Raw genomic sequence first — 18,979 nt, 5'->3', positions numbered from 1 at the left:
GGATGTGTAATACTTGGCCTGTCTAACACGCACTGTAGATAGGCAGTTCAGGCTGGACCCAGTTTGACATGGGCCAAGGGTCAGTGCTTCCAAAGCGTGAGGGGCGGTCGGGTAGCCTAGTGCTTAAAGCGATCGCTCGTCACGCCGAAGACCCGGGTTCGATTCCCGACATGGGTACAATGTGTGAAGCCAATTTATGGTGTCCCCCGCCGTGATATTGCTGGAATATTGCAAAAAGCGGCGTAAAACAATACTCACTAACTCACTCCAAAGCGTGAGAAGCGGATAGAGAATCTGTAGGATTTTAACTTGAATAGCCAAATTGTACGTGATGGCATGTGGATGCTTTCATCCCACATAATTTGGTTGTTTTAATCTCCTTCTTCCTTGTTCTCGCCTTCTGGTTATAATGTTTGACCCACATTCCTTCTGATATGAGAGGCCGCGTCATACAAAAAGACGTTAAAATATTGTACTTGTTGTTACCCTGTCCGGCGCTCGGCATTAAGGGGCTAAAACAAGGACTGGTCGGCTCGGAGCCAGTATACTGTGTCTGAGTGGGATATTCATGTTAAACTGCGGCATGGTATCTCAGTGAGCTAGCACTATAAATCGGCATCAGTCCGGACTAGTACAAGCAGCCACACACACACACACACACACACACACGCATACACGTGCATGCACGTCGCTATATAAGTGCAATAATCTTGGACGCGACGTTGAACCCAATTTCACCTCACCTCACCTCACCTCACCTCACCTCACCTCACCTCACCTCACCTCTGATATGAGAACTATTTCCATGCTGCTTTGAAGGAGTGGGATGCAGCATTGGACATCTGCGCTGAATGCCGCTCCAGAGCTTCAAGACATTCAATTATATCGCCATATCTGCCCGTGATGTACACAGTTGTATGTCCATCGCTTGATGTAGACGGTTTAAGTTCGAAATATATAATCAATAGTTGTTTTGCAAGTCAGCATTGAAATCAGGGATAAATAGACTATACCAAACAATTACCATATCTTGCAAGTTACGTTCCTCAGGCCATTATCTGTGTGGCGATTTCGGACAGATCATGGACTCTCGGGGAGGTACATATCAACATTTGGACATTAGGAAATATGGAAATTAGCCCTGGGTATTCTCTACATGTCACATTCATAAGATCTTCAATTGTTTATGAGAAGTTGTTATGTCCTAGTAACCATTGTCAGTAGGTTTTCCCAAGACTAACATCTAGTCTCTGAAATGAGCATATTTTACATAAAATACAGTTGTTAAATTATGTTTATATATATAATAAAAAGAGCACTGTCAATAATCAGCCTAGGGCACACAACACATATGTGATCGCGGCACTGGTCACGCAATCAGCTAGTTGTCTTAAACGCGGCAATTCGTTGTGAGAAGTTGCGCCCCTTAGACTACGCAGGATCCAATGACCGTAGGTTCAAGCCCAGGTTCGCGCAGGTTGTGATCCTTTGTTTGTCAGAATCATACCGGCGCTCGTGAGTTTACCGAAAGTGGCAGATTCTATAACTTCCGTCAAGATGATGATGATGATGAGTGAGTGAGTGAGTGAGTTTGGTTTTACGCCGCTTTTAGCAATATTCCAGCAATATCACGGCGGGGGACATCAGAAATGGGCTTCACACATTGCACCCATGTCGGGATTCGAACCCGGGTCTTCGGCGTGACGAGCGAACGATGATGATGATGATGATGATGATGATGATGATGATGTTGATGATGATGATGATGATGATGATGATGATGATGATTTGACGAGCGCTTCCGGGGGACCCGATTTCGCACTTTACTTTTTTGTGGCTTTCCTCCAATACAAGGTTGTCAGTCGCTGATGTAACTGAAATGCTCTTGAACGCAGCAGCACACCCTCCTCACTAACTTGGTGTTTAGATACATGTTCCCTTATAAACCTTGTAAACAAGCCAGACGAGCAGCAGCGTCACGAACCACTTACAGCTGTCCGAAATAGTGAGAGGCCTGACAGAATTAAATTAACTCAAATGTAAACATATCTATTTTCTATTCTGTGTTTGGTGAAGTCGGATAAACGAACCAAAATATCTCTCGGGCTGTGTATAAATAATTGCTGACACGCTCTTCGCCAAGTGCAGTTGGTTAAAGTGCCTACGGAATTGCAGTTTTATCTAAAGTTTTCTCAGGTCGAGACGGTATTCTTCCCTGTGAAGTAGTATAGCGTGCGGTACACGTTGTGAATGTTGATTACTTGCCCAGCATATAAAGTACACCGAAGGAGACTGATTGATTAGAGAGACAATCGGTAGCATAAACACGCACATGCACACGCAACAGCACGCGCTAGATTGTCATGGTATTCATCCTGGCGTCAGTTTAAACACTAGGAAGCTATATAACAAGATTGTTTCAAAACAAACGACAGCAGAGTGCAACGTTATGTGTTTGTGTGTGCGTTTGCGTGTGCGTGTGCGTGTGCGTGTGTGTTTGTATGTGTGTATGTTTGCGTGTATGCGTGTGTATGTGTGTGTGTGTGCGTGCGTGCGTGCGTGTGTGTGCGTGTGTGTGTGTATGTTTCTATGTATGTTTGTATGTGTGTATTGACGACACAAGATGGTTGAGGAAGGCCTGTGGGAGCTGGTCCAAAGTCAACTGTTGGTTTGGAAGTCGGCAAAAGCGACGTCTTATGCCATCCCACATACGTTCGATGAGCGCCAGATCTGGCGATACAGCAGGCCAATGTGTTGGAATGTTCTGTTGTTCAATGAAGTTTGTGACCCTCACGTGTAACGTCAGGTGACATTGTCCTGCTGTAAAGTGATGTGAGGACGGATAACTTGGTCACGGTACCGTACACCTGTCACAATGCCACCGATGACCACTAGAGGGGTCCTGTGATGAACAGTGATGACACCCCACATCATTACGCTGCCACCACCGATTACAGAACGTTGAACAACACACGCGTCAGTGTAACGTTCCACCCGACGTCAACAAACACGCTGACGTCCATCTCTACTCTCAAGATGAAACCTGGGCTCATCTGCTAAGAGGATTAACCTCCAGCATCTGAACCTCAGGCGCCTCTTAATCAGTTCGATGACATGGCAGAACACGTGGACGTACAGCTTGACGTCGTGGTCGGATGTTATGCTGTCGTAATCTCTTCCTTGCACTTATCGGACGTAAATGAAAGCGACAAAATCCTTTCCATATTCAATACAAATCTCTGCCAAAAGCAGAGTCGATTGTACGATTCCGACTATATCATGAGCATGTGTTTATGACTCACTATCAATTAGTAATGATACCAGATGTTCGCGAAAAGGTGAGTTATCCTGCCACATGGGTGGCTCTCGCCACAAACACAGACAAAGGCAAGTCAATTGTGTACCTGAAAAAAATGGTACAAGTCAAAATAGGGAATTGCATCGGACATTATTATTGTCAAGCCAGTTACACTGCGCATGTCAAAGTTGCAATCTGAAACCGCTCTCGCAGAGGAACCAGGCGGGTATGATTATCTTATTCGCTGACGTCCAGGACGTGGTCGGTTCCCGGTGTTGCCATTCTGTCGGTACCCACCACAGCGTGACTGTATGGTGCCTAGCAACAATGTTTGGTGCAATTCCTGGTTGGAGCATTCCAACAGCATGCAACCGCGTGTGGCAAAACATTTGAGAGGTTTGGCGTCAACAATGTTGCTTTACACAGTTTAAAACACTTCATTAACTGTTTGAATTGACTCGGTCCCTCGTGCACTGGGAATGTGTAGCTATTTCTTAATCATGGGATTTTATACACGTGCAATTTCAGGTCAAAATGGGTAATCATGAAAGTGTTAGTAAATGTGAATATCATGCGTGATATGAATTTTCTTTTGTTTTTACGGATTTTTATTTTGTCAGATAAACTTTGGGGAGAATAAAACACGAATACGTACCCTGGTGTACCTGTACGCGACTTCTGTTTTCAGAGTTGAATGACACATTCAAGATGTTCGACAAGAATGGAGACGGCATGATCACGACAGACGAGCTCGGCAGCGTGATGATCTCCCTGGGGCAGAGACCCACTATACAGGAGATCCGTGGCTTCATCAGGGCCGTGGACACCGACAGTAAGGACACACATCTCTTCTCCTTCCTTTGTCTGTTGGATGTTTAACACAGAACTCTAGTACATTCCAGGGGCCATTTAGCAGCCTCTTACGACCAACACATGCCGGGCAACAATAACTTGATTAATGGACTTGCACTGGTTGAAGAGAACCAATGCCGTGTTTAATGTTTAAATAAAACATAGAGTGGTGGTCGAAATGAACTTTAAATTAAATATTAGTACCTTCAGACATGAGGACTGTCCATTTAAACTAAGATGAATGTTTCCATTAACCTAATATGATTATTAGACTAACACTAAGTCAATGAAAACATTTCTGTAAAATAATAATATTTTTTTTATTCAATAGAACCTTTCCTCTTCTGTAGTTTTGATATATGTGGAATCAAGGAAACTAAACTATATTACAGACAGACAGACAGTTTGTTCAGTAAGAAGGCCATAGGCCCATAATTCAGACAATGGTTGATTGCATGAACTACGCATGCCAAGGAAGTAGTCGATTTAAGTTTCCCTTAGCCGTTGGACTTTATATATATATAAACATGTGTTATATACAACATCAAAGTTTTCTGATGAAATAATTTCAGTAAAAGATATAAGTTTGAAACTTGATATACTTGATTACATTTATTCCCATTTGGAGCTATTGTGAAGGTTTTATCTTATTATTGAAATGAGTAGGACTCGGCTTGAAACAACATATGAAAACATATTTTTGGGATTGGTTGTCCAGAAACCACACACACCTAATGTGTCTTTGCCTTCTCGCAGTGAATGACACAATGCATGTACGTCAACACCAGCCCGTGTGACAACTTCCTCCTATCTGGTGTAATGCCGATTAAACCTTTGTTCACATGTATGAATGAATATCAAAACGTGTATTGATAAGACAAATGGATATCTCTGTCATTAAGAAGACTGTTTCCATCCTCTTAGTTATAAGACGTTAAAATAGTATCTGTGAAACATGACTCCCTTCTCGCATAAACCTACATGTCCAGAGGGAGAAACCATCTGAAGACACGTAACTCCAAACTGAAGGTCAGATGAGCCAATCGAATTTGAATTTTACTTTTGAAAAAATGAGCACGGTGCAGTTCGCTATTACGGCTATGTTCGTTACTACACGATCTGCAGCTCCAGACGTAGGTATAGGATATCATGAAACTGAAGATTTGGTCCATTAGATACAGAAACACGTAATGGCCCATCTGTGTTGACATCAATTTAACACTTGAACATGCATCAAGTCAATGACGAGGACACTTAGTGCTCAATACTTAATTTTCGTTCAGGATTTTAAAATTTTCGAGATTATTACCAGGACTTTTTTCTCAGATTTCCTTAGAAAATTACATTGATGTCAGATTGCTCTCCCACATCAAGCAGATCGTATTACACATTCAATCAAATGCGTTAAAAATAACTTCTTTGATGGCTGAACGTGTTTCATGAATAATTATATTTCTATAACGTTTTGCAGAAAGCGGGTCTATAGATTTTGATGAGTTTCTCGACATCTTTGCCCGGAAAGTGACGATGGACCCCGAGAAAGAACTCCGTGAAGTATTCCGCGTTTTTGACAAGGATAAAGATGGATTTATCTCCCCTACCGACCTGTTCGAGATACTCTCTAAATTAGGAGAGAAGATCAGTCGGGTAAGTGACCTTGACATTGCAACCGCTGAGGCAAAAGCAGGTAGAAATGGACGGTAGCAGGTTGGATCCCCGTGACAACCATCAAGTGGTGCATGTCCAACGTTATATCTCTATTGTTCATTGAAGGGAATACTGTTGGTGTTCAGCGCTCGGCACTCGCCGGTATTCCAGCTGCATCACGGGGGCCTATAGATGATACCGCCTAGGGGCATTCGGCACCACTCGCCCCTTTCCGTAACCTGCAAGAAGACTCGTCCCCCTATCGATGAATGTTATATGCGAAAATACGACAAACCAATCAGAATGCGCGTATGATTTCAAGTTCTTCGTCAAAGAATCCCTCAGAAATAATTTTTGAATTTACATATGTCTTGCATCTAAAAATATACCAAAGACACAGTTAAATGTGTTCAATCATACTATATAATGCCGCACGTCCCGATGTGCTTTAAACTGCATCTGAAATAATGTGGGAAATCTTTGGAAAATGTGTGAACCATTACGCAACGACTTGACAATTGTTTTAGGTATGCCCGTTTGCGCTAAGACGGAACCCGGTTTCAAAAATGGCCACGAGAGGGGCACAAGTCGCTATTCGGCTTGTCCCGGAATAACACGAGTTGGTCACGAATGCGCCTAGGGGCTGTGGGGTAGCCTAGTGGTTAAAGAGTTCGCTCGTCACGCCGAATACCCAGGTTGGATTCCCCACTTGGGTACAATGTGTGAAGCTGAAATATTGCTAAAAGCGGTGTAAAACCATACTCACTCACTAATAGCGCCTAGACCGGGCAGACCAGTGGTTGATATTGTGAACAACGTGTACCTGAGCCTGACTACCCGTTTGTTGATAGCCATAACATTATCCCTCTCACCCAACAACCTACATCACAGCTTGCCCTTTTTTGTGTTTGGGTGAGTGAGTGAGTGAGTTGGGTTTAACGCCGCTTTTAACAGTATTCCAGTTATATCACGGCGTGTCAGCTTAATGTGGGAGGAAAGCCCGAAGTGATGCAGGTCTCAGACATTTACCACTTCGGTGAAACCTACGAGCACGGGTATGGTGCTGACAAACCTAGAAACATAATCAGGGTGAACCGGGATTCGAACCCACATTCATAGGTTTCTGGCGTGTCCAGGGGACTCAACTCTGCACAGCGAATCGCGGCGCTTTAGACGACTGGGCCACCCGTGCCCCCTTTTGTGTTTGGATTTGGATTTGATGCATATTCCCGAGGCATGTGAGTTAACTGATTGTAAAATTCCAGTTTCCACCCCAGCCCAATTAGGCTGCAATTATGGAGTTACATTTTGGCCGGACTAACGAGTCTATGCATAGTCCAATCAAAATCGAGTAACGAAATCAACATCCGGTTCGTGAACAACATCGATTTCAACGTGAGGATTTCGGTCGACTGCAGGGTTTGCAGTTGATGTGTACCGTCAACTGTGCGATGATATATATTTTCCAAATCTTTTCACGTTTTTAATCAAGGTGCTCACGTGATTTGATGCACTTTGCGTGGTAAGACCCGTTTTATAACAATGTATATCTTGATCATCGTTCAGATCGTCTTGACTTGGCGCCGCCATTTTGTCTAAAGCAAATGCAAATGATATAAGAGATGGAATCTGATTGGTCAAAAAGAAGGGCATAGAAGGGACAATAGCCACTGATCGCGCTACGATCGAGCCCAGAAATTCAGTCTAGTTCGGCAAGGGTGGAAACTTGCCTCGGGAAGATGGATTGATGAATTTAGATAGTGAAATGTGGATGCGAATAAAGAAAGAATAAGTAAAATAACGATTTATAGAAATTCGCAAGTGATTTAACTGTAATTACCACAGAAGAAGTCGCAACAAATAAGATGTATTTCAAATGACTTTTGTATAGATAGTTTGCAATATCATTCTTGTCATATTTGTATATTTTCTATTGAAAGAAAATTAAACATAAGACATGTCCATAAGTATTGAATGATGATGTCTAAACTAAACCCCGTATTTCAACGTTAGCATAAACACTGATACGTCTTCATCGTCCCTCTGTCTGATGCACTGACTGTTACATTCCAATGAGGCGGGACTTGTACGATGTCCTGGCACTGAGCTTAAATTGTTGAACAAATATTGAACATAAACGTGTTGGGTTTATTTTTAAATTAAAAGTACTTCGTGTAGTTCTTGGTAGTTACAAGCAGTATGGTTATAATAACCAGTTTATAGTTTTAATTGGCATGTAGGGGCGGTCGGGTTGCCTAGTGGTTAAAGCGTTCGCTCGCCACGTCGAAGACCCGGTTCGATTCCCGACATGGGTACAATGTGTGAAGCCCATTTGTGGTTCCCCCCATCGTGATATTGCCGGGATATTGCTAAAAGCGGCGTAAAACCATACTCACTCACTCACTCACTCACTTAATTGGCATGTGCTTGCCGAGCCATAAAATCACGTTTCGATTTTCAATGCAAGGGAAATAACTCTAGAGGCTTTGCTACCTCTCTGTCCCATAACAGTAAACGTGTCTTTGATTTTATGGACGATTCAATTAATGTTGTCACAAATTGACCGTGACAATTCGTGTGTTTCCGGGATAAACCGAGTAGCGCCTTATGGAATTGCGATTTAACAACTGGGTTCCGTCTTAACTTAAACACATGAAAGAAAATTAAAATTATACATAGTGTACCACATGCATCGTTGTGTGCGTTCATACATATTTTCTAAATATCACAGTTGTCATACCTTTTGATCATATTCAGTAAAAGACCTTAATTGTGACTGTCATGCATGTTGGAATGTTTTAAGATACAGAATATCACCCTAAACAAAAGCTATAATTGTGACCAATTATAGAGACATACGCGTATTCAGATTGCTTTGTCGAGTGAGTAGGTGAGTGGGTGCGAGCGTGCGAGCTATCGAGTGAGTGAGTGAGTGAGTGAGCGAGTGAGTATACCTTTACTTAACGCCGCATCAGCAAACGTTGGTCGATAGGGGGAAGAATATTATTGCACGTAACGGAAAGGGACGAGTGGTGACAGCACGTATTCAACACATATAAGGCTGCACCAAAAATGTTTCTTTTTTCTTTTTTGTTTTGTTATTGAAAACATAACTGAGGAGGTAGGGACACGCTTTATACCAACACCCCCCCTGGGCACACATTGAACTCAGCCCCTTAATACAATGTCTCTTGTCAAACATGAATAACAGAGTCTGCCTCACATGAAATCTATTTTTGTTGACAATTAAACTGACTGACGCCCAGGATTTGAAGTAAAGCGCCGATGCTTGCAATTCCCGTGAAGATCCGACTTAGAATTGGTCTTCAGCAACCAATGCTTGTCGTAAGAGGCGACTAACGGGATCGGCTGGTCAGGCTCCCTTGCTTGTCGTAAGAGGCGACTAACGGGATCGGCTGGTCAGGCTCCCTTGCTTGTCGTAAGAGGCGACTAACGGGATCGGGTGGTCAGGCTCGCTGACTTGGTTGATGCATGTTATCGTACCCTTATTGCGTAGATCGATGCTCATGATGTCAACCACTGAATTGTCTGGTCCAGACTCTATTATTATTATTATATCTATACAGATTGCCATCATACAGCTGGAATATTGCTAGTGTGGCGTTAAAAAAAAAGCCAACAAAACAGCGATGCTCGCGAAGAGTTTCCTAATCTCTTAAGTTTGAATTACTTCCAGAGAGAAGCGGAGGAGATGGTGAGGGAGGCTGACCTCAACAAGGACGGAAAGGTAGACTACTCTGGTGAGTTTATCATCACAGTGTTAGGTGACACGCTGAGTATGGGTGTTTAACCAGTATTCCAGTTATGTCACGGCGTGTCAGCTTGATGTTAGGGAAGCCCTAAGTGATGCAGGTCTTAGACATTTACCACTTTGAGTATACAGCCGACGCGCCAATGGTCATGGTAAGATTCGAACACACGATCGTAGGATCCCGGTACACCCTCCTCTGCGCAGCCACTTGCTGCGCCTCAGACAACTGGGCCACTTCAGCAAGGGTGGATCCAGGACTTTTAAAGGAAGGGGTCAGAAATATCGAAACCTTCTCTCAGTCAATTTACTATGTACAACATATTACATTTGGATAACACTTTCTCAGTAAAGTTCAGATTCTCGTAGTTTTTAGTGTTGAGTCCCGACCGGGATTCGAACCCATAATTGCCAGAGTGAGGCACCTTATTGTCAGCGATCTAAACCCACTCAGCCACCGAGGCTACCACAAAAATTAATGTCCGACAACTGGTAGTCTAGATCACGTACTTTGTGTACCCTTCTGTACTAAGAAAGTGTTATCCCAAATATAACATTACATTTGACCACTTTCTAAGTGGACCCGTGAAGATTCCGGGGTAGAATTGGTCTTCAGCAACCCATGCTTGCCGTAAAAGGCGTCCATGCTTGTCGTAAAAATCGACTAACGTGATCGGGTGGTCAGGCTCGCTGACTTGGTTGATGCAGGTCATCGATCCCAATTGCGTGGATCGATGCTAATGATATTAATCACTGGATTGTCGGGTACAGACTGCCCTCATATAGCTGGAATATTGCTAAGTGCGGCGTTAAACAACAAACCAACCAACCAACTTTCTAAGTGGCATTGTGTGTTCATACTATATTTGGTTTTCAAAAGGAGGTGGGGGTCCTGACCCCCTGGACACCCCCACCCCCCATCCCCACCCCCCACCCCACCCCCACACACACCCCTCTGGATCCGCTTATGCTCAGCCCAGTAGAAGTTTGGTAAATATGGCTAAAATGTGTTCTGCCATGCCTAGAGAGAGCGCGTATATACCAGGTGATGACTCTCCTTCCATTCCGGGGATGAATGCTCTCCCAGTATCCAATATCCGTCGCACGACTTCCCGGGTCTGTTTATGAGGGTCGGGTTGTCACCAGGTGTGACCTTGTTGAATATGAATCACCGTGTCATGACAACATGGGTCGTCACTCATGATGTCACCCCGACTCTAGCCAGACCGCTGCGCAGCCTGAATATTTCCGCGGCGCAATCAGTCTCGACTTTCTCACTGTCTGCTTCGTGTTACAATGCCATATCCGTTTCAAATTATCGTTCGCACTAGAACACCGCTAATAGACTGGTAATACAGGCAGATTAGTTTTTGCTCCCATTTCCTTCTCCCTGTGACCGCCTCCGTGATCTGATGGGTAGAGGGTGTGTCCGGAGAGGAGAAGGTCGGTGGGTCGATCCCTGGCCGCGTCATATCATGGGCAAGGCAAGGATCATGGAGGGGCTGGGGGTCTGTAGACTGTGCCTGAGTGGCGTGTCGTTGTTAAACTGCGGCTTGGTGTCTCACCACACACGCGCACATACGCACACACGCACGCATGCACGCACACACAAACACACATGCATACACCAGGTGGATTCATGTCGCCATATTAGGACAATTATCTTGTGCAATAATCTTGTAATATTTGACTTCACCTCAGCGTTCACACACACACCCCTAACTCTCTCTCTCTCTCTCTCTCTCTCACACACACACGCACGCACGCACACACACACGCACACGCACGCACGCACACACACACACACACGCACACACACACCAACACACACACACGCACGCACGCACGTACACACACACACACACACAAACACACGTGCATGGATGTCACCATATAAGTGCAAAAATGTTGTACGTGTCGTCAAACCCGATTTGACCTCGCCTTAGGTTACGTCAGTCAGGGTCCGGCGGGCAGACTATACTAGTCTATACTAGTTACCACAGCACAATCATTCACAGAAGTGTTGTTTTCCATTTCAGAGTTTAAGGCTATATTAACATCGCGATAACCTGGACTTGTTGATGTGGCGGGACACACATACATTAAGAGCCTGCCGATCAAGAAAAGAATTGCTTGTCAGAGTGAACCCTCTACCTGCTGCCTCTCAGCATCTTCTGATACTTGTTCGTCAACAATGTGCATTTACAGACGGGTTGTTTGTCAACAATGTGCATTTATTGACGGGTTGCTTGTCAACAATGTGCTTTTTCAGAGGGGTTGCTTGTCAACAATGTGTATTAACAGTCGGGTTGCTTGTCAACAATGTGTATTTATTGACAGGCTGCTTGTCAACACTGTGTATTTAAAAAACGGGTTGCTTGTCAACAATGTGCTTTTTCAGAGGGGTTGCTTGTCAACAATGTGTATTAACAGTCGGGTTGCTTGTCAACAATGTGTATTTATTGACAGGCTGCTTGTCAACACTGTGTATTTACAAACGGGTTGCTTGTCAACAATGTGCTTTTTCAGAGGGGTTGCTTGTCAACAATGTGTATTAACAGTCGGGTTGCTTGTCAACAATGTCTATTTATTGACTGGCTGCTTGTCAACGATGTGCATTTATTGACAGGTTGTTTGTCAACAATGTGCATTTATTGACGGGTTGCTTGTCAACAATGTGCATTTATTGACAGGTTGCTTGTCAACAATGTGTATTTATTGACTGGCTGCTTGTCAACAATGTGCATTTATTGACAGGTTGTTCGTCAACAATGTGCATTTATTGACGGGTTGCTTGTCAACAATGTGCATTTATTGACAGGTTGTTTGTCAACAATGTGCATTTATTGACGAGTATTATTGATGGTGTTCGTGAGTAGCGGAGTAATGCCTCTTGCACTGCTTCCTTACACGGACTGTTCCATGATGAATGGAAGGCCTCCACTGGACCTGAAGATTTGCTACCTTTGAGATGTGTATGGTCCAACCAATAATACACAAGTTAATATTGTCTGAACATTGTGTATATACTCAAGGGCAAAAGTAACTGTGATCAAACACATTTTGTCGGACGCAATACTAAACTGACGGCATGAAAGCATGCACTTGAACCGTTGATTTGACCAAAACACTACAAACGTTATCAAAACGTTACTAAGCTAACACAACTAAAGGTCCAAAACAACTGTGATACCCGCATCAAATACATCACCACAAATAACCATTTCTTATTTGTTTCATTTTTTAGCCACCATCAAACATGGGTGCATGCTTTCTTTTGCTCGGTAGTGTATAATAATCATGAAGATTTAACACATTTACGAAGCCAACTTTTGCCTCATGTATCTTGTAGGCTTTAGATCAAGGGACAAAGTGAGATTGTGAGTCTTGTTGTTCTAAACCACGTGACACATATAACAGTATCCTTGCATTTGATTTGCGTGGATAGATGCTCTTGGTGTCAATCACTGGATTGCCTGGTCCAGACTCGATGATTTACAGACCGCAATCACATAGCTGGATTATTGCTGAGTGCGGCGTTAAACATCAAAGAAACAAACGAACTGAATCTTCACGCTACATGTTCCTACTAGTTGCCTAAATATATATACTACCGACAGAAATAGGGGACCTGATGAAATGACAGTGTAATGACGATAAATGTCTCTGAAATCAATGTCGGGCATGCAGATCAATATCTGGTGTGTCCACCATAAATGCACGACACCTTGATGGCACACTATAGGGGTAACGCTATTTTTCAGGGCATTTATCATTTGCAGAAGCCCGAGGGCAGTTGAAAAGACCGAGGGCTTCGGCAAATTATAATGCCCTGAAAAATAGCGTTACCGTTAATATATCTATAGTGGATAGAATTTGTTATCAAATAAAAGAAACAACAATATCGGTTTTTGAAACATTTACTGCAATCAACACACAACGAATGTCACAGACCCACTTTTACAAAAATGGAAACGTCATAGAACAAACTAGATGACGTCACTATTGAACATCAATATGACGTCAACTGACAACGGGCCTGTCGTCAAACAATATGAGGGCATTATCAAGTTCAGTGGCCCGCTCATTTCTGATAACATGCGGGCGGTTTAATGATAATTCTGTCCATTAAAGCTGTAATACAGATTAACTTTGTATGGTTGCCCTTGGCATTGCCCGCCATTCCGCCTGAAGATCTACCACAAGCTGGGCCACGTTGGCAGGTGCGGCTTTTAACAAGAAACAGAGAGTGAGACAACACATGTCAGGATGACGTTTTGGCTGTTTGACAGCTCGCCCACAGATACACCCGTCTTCTCTCATTTATTCTGGGTGTTCTGTTTGAAAGGAGATGGCTCTACAAATCTGAGCTCCTGATCAAGAAAAAGATAACGTAGAAATGTTTTGCTTATAACTGTTACATGTCGAAGCTATTTGCTGTCAATACATCGCACACAAGAGCTGTGACTCGTGCTTTCCGTATTGCTATTTTTGTATTTCAGTAGTACTGACCAAATATTCATTCATATCTGAAGTTGTCTCAAATATGTTATTGTGCAATGTTTATACGTGTATATATTATTAGATATCAAACATTTTCATTGGAATATAGTCGGTAGAGCCAAAGCAACATTCATAGTCATAGGAATGTTGGTTGTTAATGAAGCGTTAGGCGTTGTCGGGTAAGCTCAGTGTATACGGTAGCGTTAGCGACAGTTATGTTCCAGTTAATACTGACAAATATATATTTGCTTTGTCCGACCTGCCGAATGTGTTGTACAAAATATAAATAATTCGGCTCCTGTTAGAGAAAATAACTTAACGTTTTGTATCCTGCCTCAAACATGAGTATCTAATGATCAGTCCATTTGCTTTTGTCCCTGTATGTCCATGCTTGCCGTAAAAGGCGACTATACTTGTCGTAAAAGGTGACTAGCGGGATCGGGTGGTCAAGCTCGCTGACTAGGTTGATGCATGTCATGGTATTCCATTTGCGTGGATCGATGCTCTTGATCTCAATCACTGGATTGTCTGGTTCAGACTCGATTATTTACAGACCTCCGTCATATAGCTGGAATATTTCTGAGTGCGGCGTTAAACAACAAAAAAACAAAACAAAAAAACCCCTTGTATGTCATACTGTACACAGGGGCAGTCGGGTATCCTTGTGGTTAAAGCGTTCGCTCGTCACGCCGAAAACCCGGGTTCGATTCCCCACATGGGTACAATGTGTGGAACCCATTTGTGGGGTCACCCGTCGTGTTAATAGCGGCGTAAAACCATACTCACTTATACTGTACACTACGGCCTCGTGTCGATGGATGCATAAACCCAATACAACGTTACAAGAGAATACGGTTGTTCACAAGACGAAATGAATACAGGGGTTGTTCTATTATATGTGTTTTTTGCTAAAAGGTCAATTTGTTAGATATTATTTATAGAATCGTATGTACTTATTCGCGGCAAGCTGTTTCGATTTTCTCTTGTACTGTTTTCTTTGACTTCGAAAATGAAATATATCGTTCAGAAAAGGCGGTATTTTTTTCAAGACACGCCAACATTAGCGTCGACTATTAATTTTTATCTGTTTCTACATATCGATATAAAACAGTTTAAATGCCTTTGTGTTGTGAACGCTGTGGTTGTGTATGCATGGTAAGTGATACCGGTTGTGGCACTGAAAATGTGTATGTATATCATGTTTCCCAGTAAACCATTGCTCATTGTACGTGTTGTCCTGTTGTTAAAGACCGGTGTAGAACAACAATTTTACAACGGAACATGAGAAAGAGATTTTAGCAACATTCAAGTAACGTCACGGGAGAGCAGTCATAAGCTCCCCACACTGTACCTATTATATTTAAGTAATGTCACGGAAGAGCAGTCATAAGCTCCACACACTGCATCTATTATATTCAAGTAATGTCACGGGAGAGCAGTCATAAGCTCCCCAAACAGTACCTATTATATTCAAGTAACGTCACGGGAGAGCAGTCATAAGCTCCACACACTGCACCTATTATATTTAAGTAATATCACGGGGAAAGCAGTCATAAGCTCCACACACTGCACCTATTATATTCCAGTAATGTCACGGGAGAGCAGTTTTAAGCTCCCCTAACTGTACCTATTACATATCCAAATAATGTCACGGGAGAGCAGTCATAAGCTCCCAGCACTGTACCTATTACATTCCAGTAATGTCACGGGAAAGCAGTCATAAGCTCCCCACACTGTACCTATTATATTCCAGTAATGTCACGGGAGAGAAGTCATAAGCTCCCCACACTGTACCCATTACATTCAAGTAATGTCACGGGAGAGCAGTCATAAGCTCCACACACTGTACCTATTATATTCCAGTAATGTCACGGGAGAGAAGTCATAAGCTCCCCACACTGTACCCATTACATTCAAGTAATGTCACGGGAGAGCAGTCATAAGCTCCACACACTGTACCTATTATATTCAAGTAAGGTCAAGGGATAGCAGTCATAAGCTCCCCACACTGCACCTATTATATTCAAGTAATGTCTCGGGAGAGCAGTCATAAGCTCCCCACACTGTACCTATTATATTCAAGTAATGTCACGGGAGAGCAGTCATAAGCTCCACACACTGTACCTATTATATTCAAGTAATGTCACGGGAGAGCGGTCATAAGCTCCACACACTGTACCTATTATATTCAAGTAATGTCACGGGAGAGCGGTCATATAACGACGCTTTTAACAGTATTCCAGTTATATCACGGCGTGACGCCCGAAGTCACAGACGTTTACCACTTCGATGAAACCCACGACCACGGGTATGGTGCTGACAAACCTAGAAAAATAATTGGGGCGAACCGGGATTCGAACCCACAATCATAGGTTTCTGGCGTGCCCAAGGGACGCACAGCGAATCACGGCGCAATAGACGACTGGGCCACCCGCACCCCGAATCGAACCTATAATTCAATATAGGTAGTATATATGTTCTGTTTTTCTCCGCCGTGATATTGCTGGAACATTGCTTAATCTAACAGAGTGCAAATCCCTATAACATTTCCGCGTACATTGTGTCCTTTCACATACCCGGGCGTGGACGCACAGGTGAAATATGTGTCCGATGTCTTTGGTGCCCTGTATATAAGTACTTTAACTAATTACTTATCAGTGTTCAAATGAATTCTGCTAGGATACACGTAACACACAACACTATTCATTGACTCTCTACATGTTTGGGGACCGCCTCCGTGGTCTAGTGGTAGAGCGTCCGCCCGGAGAGCGGAAGGTCCGGGGTTCGATCCCCGGCCGCGTTATACCAAAAGAAGTTAAAAGATGGTACTTGTTGTTACCCTGTCTGGCGCTCGGCATTAAGGGGCTAAAACAAGGACTGGTCGGCTCGGAGTCAGTATACTGTGTCTGAGTGGGATATTCATGTTAAACTGCGGCATGGTATCTCAGTGAGCTAGCACTATAAATCGGCATCAGTCCGGACTAGTACAAGCAGCCACACAAACACACACGTACATGCACGTCGCTATATAAGTGCAATAATCTTGGACGCGACGTTAAACCCAATTTCACCTCACCTCACCTCACATGTTTGGTAGGGCCCGGTATCCTTGGTGTTATCGGTTTATGTTTTCACGTTTGTGTTTGTATATTTGTTGAGACAGCGAGGACCTGAACCGATATTTCTTTATTTTATTAGCATAAATACAATGTCTACATGTTGCTCAAACGAAGTTCGCCTAGTGGTTAAAGCGTCCACTCGTCGCCCTGAAGAGAAAGTGAAGGGCTGCAACATGGACGGAACAAGCAGGACATGACTTGATCACTTGCTGAATCGGCGAGAGACCCGTGAAGATCCGGGGTAGAATAGGTCTTCAGCAACCCATGCTTGCCGTAAGAGGCGACTAACGGGATCGGGTGGTCAGGCTTGCTGACTTGGTTGATGCATGTCATTGTATTCCAATTGCGTGGATCGATGCTCATGATCACTGGATTGTCTGGTCCAGACTCGATTTTTTACAGACCGCCGTCATATAGCTGGAATATTGGTGAGTGCGGCGTTAAACATAAAAGACACAAACAAACGAACTGAATTTTCGAGCTACATGTTCATTGTAGTTGCCTAAATATATATACTACCGACAGAAATAGGGGACCTGATGAAATGATAGTGAAGGTGTAACGACGATAAATGTCTGTGAAATCAATTTCAGGCATGCAGATCAATATCTGGTGTGTCCAACATAGATGCTCGGCATACTTTAAATTAACTGTGTATGGTTGCCTGGGGCGGTGGGGTAGCCTAGTGGTTAAAGCGTTCGCTCGTCACGCCGAAGATCCGGGTTCGATTCCCGACATGGATACAATGATTGAAGCCCATTTCTGATGTCCCCCGCCGTGATATTGCTGGAATATTGCTAAAAGCGGCGTAAAAGCGGCGTAAAACCATACTCACTCACTTGTGTGGTTGCCCTTGGTATTGCCCGCCATTCCGCCTGAAGAGCTACCCCAGCTGGGCCACGTTGGCGGGTGCAGGGTCTCCGGCGTACACTCTCCACCCGAGAACATTCCACAGGTGCTCTGTTGGGCACATGTCAGGGGACTTAGCGGGTTAACCAATGTCTGTATGCCTTCTCGTCGGAGATTATCGGTGACGACCTGATCACGATGTGATCTAGCATTGTCATCTTGCAGTTCAAAATTTTTAACGATAATTATCCAAGCGGGGGTTTAACGAGGTCGGACGTCATGAGGACATGGATGCAATTAACCTACTTTCAGCATGATTCTTATTGGCACACGCCACACCCAGCAATATTCCAGCTGTATAATGGCTACCCGTAACGCAATGAAGCAAGTACTCGAGTCTGACTATCCAAACTGCGTAGTCTCCTATTACGGCAAGTAGCAGTTATAAGTTACTGGAGGGTCGGTGGGATAGCCTAGTGGTTAAAGCGTTCGCTCGTCGCGCTGAAGACCCGAGTTCGATTCCCCACATGGGTCAAATGTGTGAAGCCCATTTCTGGTCTCCCGCGTGTTGATATTGCTGGAATGTTGCTTAAAGCGGCGTAAAACCATACTCACTCACTACAAGTTAATTGAGACCAATTCAACTCCGAAAGTCCCTCGGGGACAATCGGTGTGTTTCGGTACTGTCCACACTTGCAATTGATTGTATCTAGGAGTGGTATTTAAAAACAACAACAGTGGAACATTCGTATGTGGTAATGCTATAGAAATGTTAGAATGTGCATATACATATACGTGTACCGCATACCGGCTTCATTCGTTATATTATTCAATTCATCATCTATAATATATGAGTGTTCCACCTGGTTTAAAATTAACATCAGGTTTGGAGTGTGACATACGTTTGTCATCGTGTAAACACATGTAACATGTAACATTATG

General features: G+C 43.6%; 1 protein-coding gene across 2 annotated transcripts in view; it reads left to right on the top strand.

Annotated features, from left to right (window-relative positions):
- LOC124147272 (calmodulin-beta-like) overlaps nucleotides 1–13,430 on the top strand; it is a 33,790-nt gene extending 20,360 nt beyond the window's left edge. Inside the window, exons 3-7 of one of the 2 annotated variants that reach the window (XR_007217751.1) lie at nucleotides 3,987–4,130; nucleotides 5,622–5,797; nucleotides 9,495–9,558; nucleotides 11,606–12,259; nucleotides 12,388–13,430. Coding sequence is in view for 1 of the 2 variants with exons in the window: in XM_046517941.2 (XP_046373897.1) it covers nucleotides 3,987–4,130; nucleotides 5,622–5,797; nucleotides 9,495–9,558; nucleotides 11,606–11,634 (413 nt within the window). In the remaining variant the exon portion in view is untranslated. Of the gene's footprint in view, nucleotides 1–3,986; nucleotides 4,131–5,621; nucleotides 5,798–9,494; nucleotides 9,559–11,605 lie in introns of both variants that reach the window. The other variant, XM_046517941.2, reaches the window with a different exon arrangement.
- The last annotated feature ends 5,549 nt before the right edge of the window (nucleotides 13,431–18,979 follow it).

The sequence above is a fragment of the Haliotis rufescens genome, unplaced genomic scaffold (assembly GCF_023055435.1).
Source record: "Haliotis rufescens isolate VD_foot unplaced genomic scaffold, xgHalRufe1.0.p SCAF_30, whole genome shotgun sequence".
NCBI classification, from domain to species: Eukaryota; Metazoa; Mollusca; class Gastropoda; order Lepetellida; family Haliotidae; genus Haliotis; species Haliotis rufescens.
This window is presented reverse-complemented; position numbering and strand designations above follow the sequence as displayed.